Source organism: Ostrea edulis, chromosome 6 (genome assembly GCF_947568905.1).
Source record: "Ostrea edulis chromosome 6, xbOstEdul1.1, whole genome shotgun sequence".
NCBI lineage: Eukaryota > Metazoa > Mollusca > Bivalvia > Ostreida > Ostreidae > Ostrea > Ostrea edulis.
Window position 1 is genome coordinate 7577054 of NC_079169.1, and position 19386 is coordinate 7596439.

At 35.2% G+C, this 19386-nt stretch overlaps 1 protein-coding gene across 2 annotated transcripts in view; it reads right to left on the reverse strand.

The window, feature by feature from the left end:
* Positions 1–19386, reverse strand: part of LOC125646814 (E3 ubiquitin-protein ligase RNF113A-like) — a 27030-nt gene extending 7644 nt beyond the window's left edge. Inside the window, exons 1-9 of one of the 2 annotated variants that reach the window (XM_056141457.1) lie at positions 19172–19386; positions 17232–17311; positions 16833–16931; positions 12988–13095; positions 4390–4499; positions 3220–3326; positions 2095–2184; positions 1091–1184; positions 484–590 (exon numbers count right to left, since the gene is read on the reverse strand). In XM_056141457.1, the coding sequence (XP_055997432.1) occupies positions 484–590; positions 1091–1184; positions 2095–2184; positions 3220–3326; positions 4390–4499; positions 12988–13095; positions 16833–16931; positions 17232–17311; positions 19172–19250 (874 nt within the window). In that variant the 5' untranslated portion in view covers positions 19251–19386. The remainder of the gene's footprint in view (positions 1–483; positions 591–1090; positions 1185–2094; positions 2185–3219; positions 3327–4389; positions 4500–12987; positions 13096–16832; positions 16932–17231; positions 17312–19171) is intronic. The other variant, XM_048873359.2, reaches the window with a different exon arrangement.

Consider the following 19386-nt stretch of genomic DNA (forward strand, 5'->3'; position numbering starts at 1 on the left):
TCATGTAATACAAGTTTTCAATAGTGACTTACTAAAGTCTGCAGTAAAATAAGTTAAATATAGTCAGCCTTTGCTTCCTTTTTTTGTTTTAGACATTATGACATATTATGTCTGTCCATCCACCCATTTTATCATGAGAAAAGTGATCAATAGTTTTCCTGCATATTAGTTAGAAATTGATCAGAAGCTATTGGAAAAATAGGGTTAGGGTCAAACTACAAAATCTGCATCAAATGTATTTTGCAAAAAAATCGACAATGTGCTAAACTTAATTTGCACTAATGTCTTGGCACTTGCACTTGTGCTAAAATATGTATGCAACAAATTTTCTTGATATGCAGTACTCGCTAGGTCTCCTGAAAAAACCCCAACAACAGCCTACATATACAACAACAGTCTACATATACAACAACAGTCTACATATACAACAACAGTCTACATACAACAACAGTCTACATATACAACAACAGTCTACATACATACCTTTGGCTGGGTTAAACACTCCCATGGTTTGTTCATTGCAGACAAAACACCTCTTTGATTTCTTGTACTGAGCTAACGCACACTTCTCACAGAAATAGTGCTTACATCTGCAAAATCAGATCACACTGTCAATTATCAGATCACACTGTCAATAATCAGATCACACTGTCAATAATCAGATCACACTGTCAATTATCAGATCACACTGTCAATAATCAGATCACACTGTCAATTATCAGATCACACTGTCAATAATCAGATCACACTGTCAATAATCAGATCACAAAGCTGTTGATTATCAGAGCATAAAATTTCTAATTAGTGTAAGTAAACCACAGTTTTGCTCACACTGGACATTAACCAGATAGATTCTTTTTAAAGTTTGAGCAAAAACATTTGTGCTGCTGACAATCTGATTCACACGAAAAATTTCAAAAGCACATGCCTATCACACTTCCAAAGAATCTGAAATTGATCATTTAAATTACATGCCAGTCCACAGAGAACTTGCATTTCTTGATGCAAATCTCCTAAGACAGAAACCTAAAGTTCACATGACAAAACTTTTGATTTCATTGTGTCCCTTGAGTAATCATCTTCTACTTACTTTGTCATTACTGGATTGGTGAAGTTCTGTCGGCATATGAAGCATTTAAATGGCAGCTCGTCCTCATCACTGCTGATTTCATAGTTCCCTTCATCTATAAAAGTCACATTGTTAGCACCAGACAGGCTCCATGCTTTGTTGCTGATAAAAACTGGATTGGGCCAGTATTGATGAATGTTTTAAAAATATACCCCCCCCCCCCCCAAAAAAAAAAGAATCACACATTTTCTCATTTTTAAATATTTACCTATAAAAATCATAGAAACTATCCAAATCAAAAAACTTTTTGCAATTTTTTTATGAATTTTCTTAGTTGATTAAGTCTAACATCTCTCTACTAAAGTGTGTAAACTGAGTCTCTCAATTTGACAGACGCAATAATTATCCAAATAATATCATTGTACTGTGCATGTATTCTGATGTCCTATTTAACAGATGTTATAATATTTTTCAGAGTTCTATCAACATCTGAGATACAACTGCCAAATGAAGCTTATATTTTTTTTATGGAAGAACAAGGAACAGTCTGTTGGCAAAATCTTATGTCACTTGATGTTTTGCTGCAGCATTGATTAACAAAATAAATCGTAACTGTCTTTCAAATAATATACAATTAAGCGATTTTTCGGCTCAGGTCAAAGTCATCATGAGGACTCTCTCCGACTCTGCATCACATTTTCTTAAGCTCACTAAAATATCATGTCTATTTTAAAACAGAACCCATGTATTTTAAAGCGTATAAGTTAATTTCAAACCCTGATACCAGGAAAACATATACCATTTTCATACATGTAATTAACACTTTGGCACAATTGAAATCTGAAATACATGTATTTTCCAACATACAGTATTTTAAAAATGTAACACATTTGGGGATTTGAATCTAAATCATTATCATTTCAAGTAATAATATCTAAGTGGCCAGGTGTATATTAATATGCCACATTGATACATGTATAAGACATTTAGTGTATACAGTATGTATATCAATAATTCCTTCTCACCGTTTTTTCCATAGCGGCCTTCATCCATTTCCCTCTCTAACTGCCAGCCATGTTTATAGTCACTTCTGTCATGCAAAAATTTACAACTATCTGAAAAAACATATCTTTATAAAAGTAACAGGTTACATCTCCTACAGCACAATCAGTGTAAAAAAATATTAAAGTGTGTAAATTTCAAAGAAAAAAAGGATGATTCATATGTGTACCAGTAACATATAGTAACAAGTGTACCGCAAACGGTACATAATACGCCCGTGAAATGCTTACATAGGGTGTTTTTCTTGCTATAATTTGTATAACTTTGCTTCAGGTAGTATCAGCCATCATGAGGCTGTGACAAACTTTCATATGAACAAAGGGTCTTAGCTTAAAAATCGAGTTTCCTCAAAATGGACCAAGTTCAACAACCTGTAATTTTTTCAAAAATGGAAGAAAATCAAAATCCTTCCCCAGATGCACATCTTCAATACCCATACAAACACTCACAAAATAAGATGGTCCTCATTCGAAAACTGTAGGGTGGACAAATTATGTACCCTCCATAGAATATTAATTTCCAAATAGACTAAGTTCAACAACCTGTAATTTTCTCAAAAATTGTAGAAAATCAAAATCCATCCCACATGCACATCTTCAATACCCATACAAACACTCCACAAAATAAGAAGGCTCTCGCTTGAAAACTGTGGGAGGAGTAGGGCGGACAAATTATGTACCCTCCATATAATAATTATTTCCAAATAAAGGGGCAAAGCTCCTTGAAAAAAGGTCAAAATGGATCAAAATTGCAGTATGATCTAGAGTGACCCACAAAGAAGCTACACGGCAAGTTTCAGAATGATATGTAAAAGGGAAATGAAATTATAAAGAGAAAACCCCGAACGGACATCGCTGTGCCATAATACGTCCCGTCTAAAAAAGCGAACCCCCAGGGACAGTGAAAAACAGTCCGTTATAACCAAACTTCATAATATCCAATAACATTTTTGTTATTTTCCTTTCATGGGGAAATAAATATCACTTTGCAATAAGCATTAATTCGTTACAAGCATACATGCTGATTACAAACATGTTTTACTGTATTCCAAATTCTACGCTATAAATTATCATTTATTTCTGACTTGCCTCCAAATCCACAGAAGCCTGTTTCTTTGTAATCTTTACAGATGTCGGGTTGGTAGTCCCACCTCACAGTGGCTCGGAGATGTGCTGGTGCCCTCACAGGGCCCTTCCTAAGTACAGAGTAATAATAAAGTCAACAGAGTGAATTCTACTGAGAAATGTGCAAGTTAAAGGCTCCATTTACCTCAATCTTACATCACAATATATTATCTTCATAAACACCCCTGAGATACCATACATGCACCCCAAACACTGTATTGTGCCTGCAACTAATTCTAGTGGGATTCATATTAATTTTGACTTTTAGCCCATGACAGTGAAGCAAGAGAGCTAATAGATGTTGCACTGAATCATGACAATCTTTATCTATTATCATACATGGTAGAAGCTCTAAATTAAATAACTCCCGTGGGGATCCAGGTTAGAATAGGTCCTCACTCCTCAGTACCCCTAGCTTGTCGTAAAAGGTGACTTTAGATGAGACTGCAAAAACTGAGGTCCCGTGTCACAGCAGTTGTGACATAATTAAGATCCCTCCCTGATCAAAGGCCCCAAGCGCTCAATTGCCACTGGAGGCATTGCCCTTTATTGTACTGGAGAGTTAGAACACCGTTCCTACCTCACCATGCCACTGGAGGCATTGCCCTCGGCTGTTAGAAGACTGTTCCTACCTCACCATGCCACTGGAGAATTAGAAGACTGTCCCTACCTCACCATGCCACTGGAGGCATTGCCCTTGGCTGTTAGAAGACCGTCCCTACTTCACCATGCCACTGGAGAATTAGAAGACCGTCCCTACCTCACCATGCCACTGGAGGCATTGCCCTCGGCTGTTAGAAGACTGTTCTTACCTCATCATGCCACTGGAAAATTAGAAGACTGTCCCTACCTCATCATGCCACTGGAGGCATTGCCCTGGGCTGTTAGAAGACTGTCCCTACCTCGCCATGCCACTGGGGGCATTGCCCTGGGCTGTTAGAAGACTGTCCCTACCTCACCATGCCACTGGGGGCATTGCCCTGGGCTGTTAGAAGAACGTCCCTACTTCACCATGCCACTGGAGAATTAGAAGGCTGTCCCTACCTCACCATGCCACTGGAGGCATTGCCCTTGGCTGTTAGAAGACCGTCCCTACTTCACCATGCCACTGGAGAATTAGAAGACCGTCCCTACCTCACCATGCCACTGGAGGCATTGCCCTGGGCCGTGTCCTTCTTCTCGATGATCGGAGCATAGTTGTTTATTCCCCTGTACACTTTGTCATCTTCCATTCCCTTCAAAGCCTACACGAAAAAAATCATCACCTGACATGTACAAATTAATGGTTCAGTACAAAGCCTACACAAAAAAAATCATCACCTTACATGTACAAATTAATGGTTCAGTACAAAGCCTACATGAAAGAAATCATCACCTGACATGTACAAATTAATGGTTCAGTACAAAGCCTACATGAAAAAAATCATCACCTGACATGTACAAATTAATGGTTCAGTACAAAGCCTACATGAAAGAAATCATCACCTGACATGTACAAATTAATGGTTCAGTACAAAGCTTTTAAAGCTGTATGTTTTGAACGTTTGGCATAGGGTTTAAATGTAAAATGTAACCAACCAACCAACCCCCCTGAGATATATTCAATTTGAAACCTTTTGTACAGCCATGTCCCCACATATCCAGGAGTCCATGTTTGCCCTACTCTGAATTTTATATTCTGTCTAGGATTTATAAGATTGATAATTGTTCGTTATCTGCACTTGTTCGTTGGTTAACACTCAACAGTGTCATGCTTTATGTGTGGTTGGCTTTGATCTCTTTACTGATGTTTCCTTTGAATGTGATAGGAACATATTTGTATTTATACTAAATAATTGCCTTAAAGGGACTGATTCACGATTTCCCCTCAAATTTTGTTTTTCACTTTAAATGATCAAAATCTATAGTCTAATATGTTTTAATAGAAGGTTTCATAAAAAAATTAAGGTTATTCATCAAGACAGAAGCTCATTATAGAGAGTTTATTATTTGTTTTGAAAACAAAGATTGAAGTGTGTTATTGTTTACAAAGTTTTCAAAATAAAGGGATATTGATCCAAGTTTATTAGATATATCATATTTCAAGTATACTTTAAGTAAAATGTATCATTTAAAAGTTAAAATTTGTGATTGTACAAAATGAAGATGCTTTAAATTACAAAAATTAACGTTTCACTGGTTTGTTTGTTTACATAAAAAGACTCGAGTCTTTGTTTACATAACACAGAATCAAAGCTAAGATACTGCTCTTATCCTTGCATTCAGATGGTCCAAATTTTGGTTGTCAACATTAAATGAGTTATATTTTTAATTTTCAACATCAAAAATGATAAACATTTCTTTCAAAAAACGTGAACCAGTCCCTTTAAGATCCTGTAAATATGTTAAAGTCTGAGTTGATCAAGTTTTCTCTTTCTCCTTCTATTCATGGTTCTACTTTCTGTATCTATTGAGTCTCCATTCTTATTTATTTTTTCTTTCTTATGAAAATGTTTTCAGGTTTCGTAAATATGGAAATTTTTCACAATTCTGTTAGACATAAAAATGATCTGAAGTTTATCAAATGATAGGATGGACCACATCAGTGTGAGAAATCAACGGTAAACCGATAGACAAAATCTATAAAAAGTATGTCTGGTACTGTATAAGCAGAATTTTTAGTGAGGATTTAATTTCAGCAGTATTAGTAATAGTGTTGAGATTGCAAAAAAAATTAATATTTCTAATATTTATTCCATATCTAAAGTAATAGTTATATATTTCTTGGAATTATGAAGTTGCTCAAATTAACTCTCGTTAAATACAGTGTATATATACACATAATTTATGGAAAAATCACTAACTTTGTGTCTCACTAAAAATACCTTTTATACGGTGACTCTTTTAAGACCGATTTGTCTATAAAATGAATTAAATTAAATGCAGACTTCAAGACAGTTACACAGTGGTTTTTTTTTTACATTTTAAAGAACAATAACAGTAAAACACGGTTATAGCGAACCTCTAGGGCAAAAAACAGTTCCTTATAATCAAACTTCATTATATCCAATAAATGTACTTTACTTTAAACCAAAAGATATTTTATTCTAAAAAAAAAAAAAAATAATTGTAAAGAGTTTGCAAGCAATTTTGAACCGCGTGATGACATAATCTCTACTCTAAGTTTTAATAAGTAAGTAGCGATCGGAATGTTTTATGATCTACTCTGTGTTAATGTGTGTAAAGTTAAAGTTTTGAATAAATAGATATAAATTGAATTCACTTTCATTTTTTAAAAAACAGTGAATGAAATATATAAGAAAGTATTTATCAAATTGATAAATTACTTGTATTTATGTGAAGCATAAAGGAATCTATATCATCTCTATTATCAATTATTATTTTTGTATCTTCCGGATTTGTCATATTTACAGTTTAGATTCTTATCTAATAAACTCCATTACCTTTATCACGCGATCTTTGTTTACTGTCATTTTAGAAGCTAGGGAAAAGAATTTGAGAAGCGTTTTAGGATGTTCTGATGGATTTCCGTTGTGTTTTACGAGGTACTTGGTAGCTCTATCGTCCGTTCCATTAATATTATCTCGATCAGCTCGAGCAATGTAAATAGAAGTAAATTTAACCAATAGTACTTCTGTACAAACAGGCTGACCTATGGCTGTTCTGTTTACCTCCCTTTTTACTAAAACGAATTTGATATGACCAAAAAAGTTCTTATTCTTGGTCACTCATTTGTGTGGAGATTTGAACAATTTGTGTTAAACAGTTTAGACAGCCGTGTGGATGAAAATTTAAATCTGAATCGTGATGAAGTGCAGATTTCTTACGGTGGACACAGTGGGGCTTCTTTAGGGAGGATTCGCGCACTTGGATTAACTTTCGTCTTATTGTATTGTATGTACCTTTTTGGATTGTTCTCATTTTCCTTGTGACAGGTGTGACATATATTTTATATAGGACAATACTGCTACATGTATATTGTTTTTACTTACATTGCCATTTGTAATAAATGCTCTTTTTCAATTCAATTAAAGTATGTTGCTATTATCTATTGGCAAAAAACAGAGCAGAGTAGACTCTGGTAGAAAGATTTGAAGGAAAAACACAGTCTATGGTATAAAACAGAGACGATGGTATAAGTTAATTATAAACAGCCATTTTTCGGTGTTGACATATATGTGGGAATGTCTCTGTATTAAAATATGACTTCTCGTCCTCTAGGAAAGATGTCCCAAGAGAAAAAAGGAAAAGGTTGGGAAGAAACAAAGCAGGGCTTATGAAATAGAAATTGAAAAAAAAATTGGTTGAGGTCATTTTATTCTAAATTAACTAAAAATTTCCGGGCCGGGTAGAATTTAAAGAAACAGAAAATTAATGTGTTTGAAAATAAAAGCATCAAATTGAATGACGAGACTATGGATTTTTTTTGAGACAATACGTTTTAGTTGAAACTTAACGTTTGTCATTGCATCTAAATATGTAGAAACTATCAGTTTTTTTCTGGAAAGTTGGTCAAAGCTAGTGGATGTAAGGTCAGCTCAAGTAAAAATCATTAATTTTGAAGTAGCCCAACTGGTCTAGTGCTCAAAAAAGTAAATGTCAAACCCTGTGAAGTTACGAAAGAATGAAATACAAATAATGAGTACAATAAAAATTAAGGGCATTTATTATTTTGTTGTTGGTCCGTAATAAATTACATGTAGTCAGGTCTGTAGAATTTGAAATGTGGTAGACCTACTGTCTATCATACAGAAAAAGTTTCACACATTGTCATAAAGCTTTTTAAATATCAACCTTTTACAACTACTTTATTCCTCATAATATTTGATATCGTAGATGTTTTTGTATGGAAAAATTGGGAATATATGTATCACCGACTTAGTGAACGGCAATTAAATACTGTTATCAGTGTTGGATTAAATAGGAGATGTAGTAAAGGTCGTTAGGGGTGAGGACTTACTTTGAAAGTAATCCATTTCAGTGACCATTACAATTATTTATACCAAATTCAGAAATTTCTAATGCTTTGTCTTGATTTAAAAAACAAGATGTGTTTGTGAAACACTGATGCCTTCATATGGCAGCAAAGTAATTATGTTATGCAAAGAAAGACCTTGCCACAAGGAATAAACACGTGAAATATGAAAGCTTTAGGCCTTTTTTTTTATTGAGTTGGTTTACGGATCTGCCGCACTGAATTTTTGAGATGTTGGAAAAAAAAATAAAATGGTTTTTCACTCCTTTTTATATTTCCGACGCTGTAATTTTTCCTTTTCACAAAAAACAAGAAGAAAGAATGAAAAGAAAATAGATTTTGCCGGACTGGATATTTGGACAGACGCCTCTGTCGAAATCTCTGGACAGTCCATAATATTCATGTGTCATGTGTGGAATATCAGTCAACTTCAGCCAGTGCTAACAATTTATTCTGCACCTTAGTAATAATGCTTTTTGCTTCCAATAAGTTATCTGTTTTTATGAAATTAACTTCTAATTAGCATTAGTTATGCATTGCATACCATATAGATATGTAAATCAAACACTTGTTTTCAGATGGCATCCATGACGTACATTGGGTTGCACTAATTACCTAAACAAGTATAACCCTACCTGAACTTACCAGGAATACATTTTGCCGAGGATACACTTTTAAATTCTTATAATGAATTTTAAAGAAATATTCTTCATAATTAATACGTGTAATTCTTCATATATTGAAGGAGGTTGAAAACATGTTTAACATTATTGAATTCATTCATTGTATAAAATTTGTTGACTACCAACAATAAATTGATCTGACCTATATTAAATTCAGAATTTTTGAATAAATGTTTATAGGGTTCATGAATTTTATTTATAACTTTACTTGACTTCATAAATAAGACTTTAAAACTTATAAGTAAATTTTTAGACAAAATATATGCTTGGTAAGGTCAGTCAGGATTTTAGTACTTCAGGTGATTAATGTGTCCCTATATAGGTCATGGATGCCATCTTTTGAATGGAAAAACGATGTGGTTCTTTTGGGATTTACATAACTAAACGGTAAACAATGGACATTTGATAATGATAGAAAGTTAATTTAATAAACAAATAACATTTTTGAAGGAAACAACATTGTTGTCAATGTGCACAATAGTCGCTATATACCACCGTCTTAAGTTGACAGTGAAGAGAATATTAAAGTTGATAATAAAACATTGACCTCAAATCAAGTTCATTTTTATTACTAAACATTTTGTCATTTGAACTTTTTTTTTTACCTCCTCTGAACGGATTTGAAAATTGGCCTCATCACTAAAAATTCAAAAATTATGGCATATATGTAGGTTAAAGTTTATCAAAAGTAGGTTAAAACCAACGTCATGAGGTAAAAGGAAAGTCTTGTCAAAAGAATTACCAGTCCACATATGAAATCCCTATCACAATTCAAAAGTTATGGCCTAGGTTGAAGTTTTTAAAAAGTAGGTCAAATTCCAAGATGAAGGTCACACATTTTGGTACCAAAAGAAACGTCTTGTCACAAGGTATACACGTGTGAAATATGAATATTCCATTCAAAAGTTATAAGCAAGGTTAAAGATTTTGCTGATGAACAGAACAAGAGGCCCATGGGTCACATCACTCACCTGAGTCACCTTGGCCCTTATCTGAAGACTTTCCATATATATATTTGCATGTAAAACCTTCGTCCCTATTGTGGCACCAACCTACCCCTGGAGGCCATGGTTTTTACAACCTTGAATCTGCACTATGTCAGAAAGCTTTCATGTAAATGTCAACTTCTTTGGCCCAATGGTTCTTGAGATGAAGATTTTTAAAGATTTTCTCTATATATTTCTATTTAAAACTTTGATCCCCTATTGTGGCCCCAACCTACCCCCGGTGACCATGATTTGAACAAACTTGAATCTGCACTTTTTCAGGAAGCTTTTATGTAAATCTCAGCTCTTCTGACCCATTGGTTGTGGAGAAGAAGATTTTAAAAGATTTTCCCTATATATTTTTATGTAAAACTTTGATTCCATATTGTGGCCCAAACCTACCCCAGGGGCCATGATTTGAACAAACTTGAATCTGCACTATGTCAGGAAGCTTTCATGTAAATTTCAGCTCTTCTAGCTAATTGATTCTTGAGAAGATTTTTTAAGATTTTCCCTATATATTTCTGTGTAAAACTTTGATCCCCTATTGTGGCCCCAACCTATGCCCGAGGACCATGATTTGAACAAACTTGAATCTGCACTTTTTCAGCTGCACTTTTTCAGGAAGCTTTTATGTAAATCTCAGCTCTTCTGGCCTATTGGTTGTGGAGAAGAAGATTTTTAAAGATTTTCCCTGTATATTTTTTTGTAAAACTTTGATCCTCTATTGTGGCCCCATCCTACCCCCGGGGGCCATGATTTGAACAAACTTGAATCTGCACTATGTCAGGAAGCTTTCAGGTAAATGTCAGCTCTTTTGGCTCATTGGTTCTTGAGAAGAAGATTTTTAAAGATTTCCCCTATATATTTCTATGTAAAACTTTGATCCTCTATTGTGGCCCCAATCTACCCCCAGGGACCATGATTTGAAAAAACTTGAATCTGCACTATGTCAGGAAGCTTTTATGTAAATGTCAGCTCCTCTGGCCCAGTGGTTCTAAAGAAAAAGATTTTTAAATGACCCTACCCAAATTTTGCATTTATGTGATTATCTCCCCTTTGAAAGGGGCATGGCCCTTCATTTGAACAAACTTGAAAGCCCTTCACCCAAGGATGCTTTTGGCCAAGTTTGGTTGAAATTGACCCTGTGGTTCTGGAGAAGAAGATGAAAATGTGAAAAGTTTACAACAACGACAGAAGTGAGCTAAAACAGACAGAAGAGAAACTCTGTGCTCCTGAATCTCTGATTACGGGGCACAAAAATGTAGACTTAGAAAGAATTTCTAACTCAATTTGAAACAAGAGGCCCACAGGCCTTATCGGTCACCTGAATACTGTTGAAAAAGTATCACTACTTCCATGGGCTATGAAATCTAGAAAAAATTTCCTGTTCTGAATATCTTAACTAAATTCTAATGTTCGGCAACAGTATAAAACAAGATGTGTTCTTAAAACTTCACTGCCCTCAAAAGTGCATACACTGATGAAAGGCTTTAGATAATAGGTGTATTAACATTAAAACATCAAAATATGACTAATTTGGACTCATCCTAAAGTCATAACCCTGGGTTGTGAAATTCACCATTATTTGTACAATTCATCCTTTTCTGGTATGCATTTAGATTTTATACAGTACGTATCAGCAAACTTACGCATAAATGCTATATATACTAAATTTGGCCCCACCCTGGGGTCAAAACCCTTACTCTGGGGAAAATCAAATTTACAATTTTGGTAAAAGGCTAACTGCTCTATCCATTTAGTTTAAATTTAGTATCAAAAGCACTAAAGAAAATGTTATTTAAGTGTTTTACACATAAACACTATATAACAAGTTAGGCCCCGCTTTGGGGTCAGAACCCCTACCCCAGGGATCATGAAATTTACAATTTTGGTAGAGGCTTTCCTGCTCTACATCACTACTATGCATTCAGTTTTTCTTACATGTGTGTGGTCATTGAGAAGAAGATTTACGAAAATTTGTCATTTTGGGGCAGTTTTTGCCCTGCCCCTTTCCACATAAACACTATATAACAAGTTTGGCCCTGTCCTGGGGTCAGAACCCCTACCCTGGGGATCATGAAATTTACAATTTTGGTAGAGGCCTTCCTGCTCTACATCACTATGCATTTAGTTTTTCTTACATGTGTGTGGTTTTTGAGAAGAAGATTTTTGAAAATTGGTCAATTTTGGGCAGTTTTTGCCCCACCCCTAAGGCCCCAGGAGTGCAGGAGTCCTGAAATTTACAATTTATGTTCCCCTTGTTCCAAATATGTTTAATACCAAATTTGAAAAGAATTGGAATGATAGTTATCAAGAAGAAGTTAAAAATGTCTATTGTTCACACATTTAATAACTGACCATTTTGGCCCCACCTTGATACAAAAACCCCTACTCCTGGAATCATCAAATTTACAATTTTGGTAAAGGACTACCTGTTCTTCCTAAATATCTATTTACTTTCAATTTAGTATCGATAGCATTAAAGAAGATGTAATTTAAGTGTTTTCCACATAAACACAATATAACAAGTTTGGCCCTGTCCTGGGGTCAGAACCCCTACCCTGGGGATCATGAAATTTACAATTTAGGTAGAGGCTTTCCTGCTCTACATCACTATGCATTTAGTTTTTCTTACATGTATGTGGTCTTGAAAAGGAGATTTTTGAAAATTGGTCAATTTTGGGCAATTTTTGCCTCACCCTAGAGACCCAGGGGTGCTGGAGTCCTGAAATTTACAATTTATGTCCCCTTTGTCCCAATGATGCTTCATACCAAATTTGAAAAGAATTGGACTGGTAGTTATTAAGAAGTTAAAAATGTTCAATTGTTAACGCACGATGCATGACGACGGACGGAAACCAATTGCAATAGGTCACCTGAGTTTACTCAGGTGACCTAAAAAATAATAATTTAATTTCTACTAGTGTATGTTGTTATCTAGATAAATTTTTGAAAGAATTAAAGGTAATATGTTTTGAGTCAGTTGAAGAAAGTGTTGATCGGAGGCCATACCCTGAAGACAACTATATGGTCTGAAGTTCAGAAATACGCACACTGTTGTATAAACACTGGCAATATCCATTACCTTGCTGATTTCCTGAGATTTTTCAAAGATGGCTTGGGCATCTTTGTCACGTTCTGTGTCAATTTCAACAGTAGCTGTGGCTCCCATATCATCTGGTCCCTCCCGCTTCTACAAAACACAAAATCATTCCACGACATAACATTATATTTCATTTGGCCTCCCCCCCCCCCCCCCCCCCCCCCCTCCCAGCTTCTACGAAGCACAAAATCACTCCATGACTTAACATTACATTTCGTTTGGTTCCCCTTGCTTCTACAAAGCACAAATCACTCCACGACTTAACATTACATTTCATTTGGTCCCCCTTGTTTCTACAAAGCACGAAATCACTCCACGACTTTTAAACATTACATTTCATTTGGTCCCCCTTGCTTCTACAAAGCACAAATCACTCCACGACATAACATTACATTTCATTTGGTCCCCCTTGCTTCTACAAAGCACAAATCACTCCACGACTTAACATTACATTTCATTTGGTCCCCCTTGCTTCTACAAAACACAAATCACTCCACGACTTTTAAACATTACAGTTCATTTGGTCCCCCTTGCTTCTACAAAGCACAAATCCCTCCAGGACATAACATTACATTTCATTTGGTCCCCCTTGCTTCTACAAAGCAGGAAATCACAATATAACAATACAGAAACTAATGGTTAAACTGGAATGATAAATTCACTCTCCCTAAATTGAAACTATATTCTGAATTTTCGAAAATTGAGTTTCCTTACAACACAAGCACACAATGTCATGACTTTAAATCACTCTAGATAGGCTAAGAAAATCGAACTTCTGAAATTTAGCCACCACCACATCACAATGAAAACTACCACAAAGCTCAAACATACAGATCCAGGGAGATAACTTGAATTTTAATTTAGAAGATAACAACATTGAGCTGCAGTAGAATATATCTCTGAGACAAAAATAACGAATTTACATATTATGATACAGTTTAACAAGAGTACCGCAAACGGTACAATATACACCCGTCGGACAGTGAAATTCAACCTGGAAGCATATTATGCACTTTTGGACCTTTGACTAAATATCAGGGCAATATCTGTATCCATAATGAAAAAAAGCCCGGAAAACTGTCTGACCTATTTTTAGTCCAAAAGTAGGTCAAGGATGGACCAATCCAGCTGAAATGCAAAAAGAACTTGTATTCCTCCGAGAGCAAATCTTTGACTAAATATCAGGGCAATATCTGTATTCATAATGAAAAAAAGCCTGGAAAACTCTGACCTATTTTTAGTCCAAAAGTAGGTCAAGGATGGACCAATCCAGGTGAAATGCAAACTGAACTTGTATTCCTCCGAGAGGAAGCCTCTGACTAAATATCAGGGCAATATCTGTATCTATAATGAAAAAATCGCTAAAACGCATCAAAGATGCATATGGCAGAGTTACAGTTTGAAAATTATGCATGCTTGTATTCACGAAGTAAAAATATGTACGTATTTAATATAGTTTATAAGTATGAAGCTTTGAATGGTCGCAATAGGTATTTAGTGTGATAATGATCTTGACCTTTGGATTTTCAAAAGCAACATGAATCTAGAATGTCATCAGGATTTGAAGTCTGATAATCATGCACCAGCAAGTACATGTATAAAAGTTAGAGGCAAGCTCAAATCTACAGTATATAGTGAAAGAGACCTTGACCTTTGACCTCAAAATAAATAGGAACATTCCTCTTTAGAATGCGATCATGTTATGTAAGTCTCACAAAGATGCACTAAAAAGTATGAAAGTTAAAGACTGGACAAGCTAATTGTGGATGCCGCCCGCCGGCCTTCGCCAATTCAAAAGCCGAGATTTGCTACGCAACTCGGCTAAAAAGCCCAGAAAACTCTCTAACCTATTTTTAGTCTAAGAGAGAAAGCCTATCACTAAATATCAGGGCAATATTTGTATCCATAATGAAAAAAAGCCTGGAAAACTGCTTGACCTATTTTTAGCTGAAAAGTAGGTCATGGATGGACCAATCCAACTGAAATGCAAACTGAACTTGTATTCCTCCAAGAGGAAGCCTTTGACTAAATTTCAGGACAATTTCTGTATCCATAATGAAAAAAAGCCCAGAAAACTGTTTGACCTACTTTTAATCCTCATGTAGGTCACAGACGGACGAACCAATCCAGTTGAAATGCAAACTGAACTTGCATTCCTCTGAAATGAAGCTTATGTGTAAATTTCAGGGCAATATCTGTAATGAAAAAAGTCCGGAAAACTGTTTGACCTACTTATAGCCCTAGAGTAGGTCAAGGATGGACCAATCCAGCAGAAATGCAAACTCCAAACTCACTCTTACTATTCTTGAGGGAGATATTGTGACCAAATTTCAAAGTTGTACAGGCATCTGTTATGGAAAAAAGTCCGGAAAACATGACCCAGGTTGGACGGACGGACAGCCGAACAGACAGCGCCTTAACATAATACGTCCCATCTAATGACGGGCATATAAAAAGGGGAGTTAAATCTGTAGATCTCCTATTGCACAAGACTTAGTATATTTAGTTTTCAACACTTTAGCTGTAATTGACAAGGTTGCATGATAAAACTTCTATACTGACAATGTCATCACTTACCCCAGTTCTACTTGATTTGTAGCTAACTGATATTTAATGTCATCACTTACCCCAGTTCTACTTGATTTGTAGCTAACTGATATTTAATGTCATCACTTACCCCAGTTCTACTTGATTTGTAGCTAACTGATATTTAATGTCATCACTTACCCCAGTTCTACTTGATTTGTAGCTAACTGATATTTAATGTCATCACTTACCCCAGTTCTACTTGATTTGTAGCTAACTGATATTTAATGTCATCACTTACCCCAGTTCTACTTGATTTGTAGCTAACTGATATTTAATGTCATCACTTACCCCAGTTCTACTTGATTTGTAGCTAACTGATATTTAATGTCATCACTTACCCCAGTTCTACTTGATTTGTAGCTAACTGATATTTAATGTCATCACTTACCCCAGTTCTACTTGATTTGTAGCTAACTGATATTTAATGTCATCACTTACCCCAGTTCTACTTGATTTGTAGCTAACTGATATTTAATGTCATCACTTACCCCAGTTCTACTTGATTTGTAGCTAACTGATATTTAATGTCATCACTTACCCCAGTTCTACTTGATTTGTAGCTAACTGATATTTAATGTCATCACTTACCCCAGTTCTACTTGATTTGTAGCTAACTGATATTTAATGTCATCACTTACCCCAGTTCTACTTGATTTGTAGCTAACTGATATTTAATGTCATCACTTACCCCAGTTCTACTTGATTTGTAGCTAACTGATATTTAATGTCATCACTTACCCCAGTTCTACTTGATTTGTAGCTAACTGATATTTAATGTCATCACTTACCCCAGTTCTACTTGATTTGTAGCTAACTGATATTTAATGTCATCACTTACCCCAGTTCTACTTGATTTGTAGCTAACTGATATTTAATGTCATCACTTACCCCAGTTCTACTTGATTTGTAGCTAACTGATATTTAATGTCATCACTTACCCCAGTTCTACTTGATTTGTAGCTAACTGATATTTAATGTCATCACTTACCCCAGTTCTACTTGATTTGTAGCTAACTGATATTTAATGTCATCACTTACCCCAGTTCTACTTGATTTGTAGCTAACTGATATTTAATGTCATCACTTACCCCAGTTCTACTTGATTTGTAGCTAACTGATATTTAATGTCATCACTTACCCCAGTTCTACTTGATTTGTAGCTAACTGATATTTAATGTCATCACTTACCCCAGTTCTACTTGATTTGTAGCTAACTGATATTTAATGTCATCACTTACCCCAGTTCTACTTGATTTGTAGCTAACTGATATTTTGCGTTCATCGTTACTTTCACTTTCGTTGTAATCTACTTTATGCTTCAGTCGAAATCCTTTAGTCTGTTAAATTAATTAAACATAAATTTGACTGTTGTAACTGTGATAATATCATTTTATAAACAAGAGCAATATCTATGGGTTTTTTTTGCCTAAATAATTGGACCAGATGCAAAATATAATCATAACATTTTGTTTCAAACATTCAAAATGAAAATATTTCGGGTATTTCACACAAATACATGGAAATCACTTTTAGAAAGAACATTGTGATTCCTAAAGCAATTCTTAAAAAATCTAGGCTCTACTTTTTGTGTGACGTGTTGATTTTCACAATTCATTTTTAGTTTAAATGATGCATACCCCTTGAACCATAGGATTGTGTTGTGACTTTTTTGATTTCTTGATGGCAATATTGCCTTCCTCATCTGAACTGTTGCTCTCTGAAATTGAAATAAAAACTTGCAGATTCATTAATGTATTACTAATTATGTACTATGTTAATGTACATGTAGTAATGCATTCTGTTTCAATTCAATCAAATGGTTGAAAACTATTCTGTTTCAATTCAAACATCATCACAAACTACGGCTGAAATGTATGTGCCTCTCCCTTTTAAAAAAGGAGAGGAGCATACATTTCAGCCAGGACTTACGACAGTGTTTAAATCTCCAACTAGACTAGCCTTTGCTCAGAAGCTCAGCAATTTGCCGAATTGTGTAATTTTTTTTCCCCAGGTTCACACAACATTTATTCACGTAATGACAGTCAGAGTTTTAACACCAAGCCCTTACAAACCCACCTGACTAGGGGATATAGGGTATTTATCTACCATTTACTCATACATCCACTCTAATAGGCATTCATTCAAAGATAGAAGAAATGGAAGAGGATTAGAAAGGAATGAAATTACTCTGGCTTATCATATGTACACTATACAAAATAATATTAATCTAATAGGTTGTCACAAACTTTAAAGGAATCAAATGTATATCAAATGTACTGTTATGACATTGATAATAACTTCCGAGGATACATAGACTAATGTATACAATTACATATTATATATTCTGGATGATCTAAAATCTATAAATCTTTTAATTTATGAAATGCATTCCATTTCTTCTCAAAAACATCTACATAATCATTTTTGCATGCTAACTGCCTTTTTACTTTGTACACATTTGTCCAAGTGGTAACAAAGTTATTTAACAAAGGCGGATTGCCTCTACATTTGCAACAATACACAAAGTACTTTAAATAATAATTAATCAAATTGATCATTTCATTTTCTGAGCTACCCAGCAAAAAAGTCTTTTTTATCAACAACAATATTTACTGAAAAAAAATCCCTAAACCATGACTGCACATTCTTGAAAAATAAAATAACATTTTCACAGCCATACAAAACATGCCGAATTGTGTCATTAATATCTATGAGAAACGAGAAATTTTTTATGCAGAACCACGAGTGAAAAGGGAGAGCATCCTACATTTCAGCTGTGGCTTGCGACAATGGTTTTCAAAACAAATGAACTATAACTATTGAACATCGATATCCACCACTGGAACATGAAGTGTGGATGGAGTGTACATGTACATACTCCCCCTAGACCCAATGAAAAATTAAAGAACCAATAATTTATCCCAAAAATGTGATTTTCCTGCCGATCAACTTTCTGTAAACTTTTCAGATGGCCACTTGTGAGATACCAAACATATGTATTAGTATTTCACAAGTGGTCATCTCAAAAGCTCACAGAAAGTAGAAACTGACGAATCTCGCCGAGTTTAACAGTTTAAAGGGACTCCTGTGAAAAGAACCATAAAACTACCAAATGCAATCGTGCACGCCGATTCTGAAGGTTTACAATACCGTTCTACAGAACCAGCGCCATTAATATCACCAGTCTGCTTTCTTCATCGTTGCAGCAATAACAAACGGCATTCTCCTTCACATTCAACTCATGTGTTCAAGATCGCCGTTCTTCGTACGAGTACAAATTCCTGTCGATCCCGAACGCCAAGTACGCAACCCAAGAACGGGTTCGAGGTGGAAGAACTCACACCACCTCTGTAGGTAGTGTGGTCGAAGAACAAAGAACACGTTCGTGTGCACATGTTCTCGTCGTTTGCGACTCTAAGAACGGAGCACGAGAACAACGGGAACGGCGACCTCGAACGCACTCTGGCATTTGTTATCGTTGCAAATTTTTAATTTACATGTACAGATGCAGGGGGAAAATCTTAGTGGAGGTAGAAAATCAGCCAACAATTCATATATTAATCAATTCTTCCTTTACCAGATTCAGATTTGGCTCTGCGTCGAGAACCTTGGAATTTTGATCTTTTCTTGAATGACGATCCCCCTGACTCGGCCATTTTGTTGTACTCGCCGAATATCTCATTTGTACCCTCTATTTCATTGGTGCATATTTCAAATTCTGCCAATAGAAAAGAGTGTTAGAAAGAAGAAAAAAAGAAGATTTCTTTCGGAACTTAAGTTGTTTTTAAATTT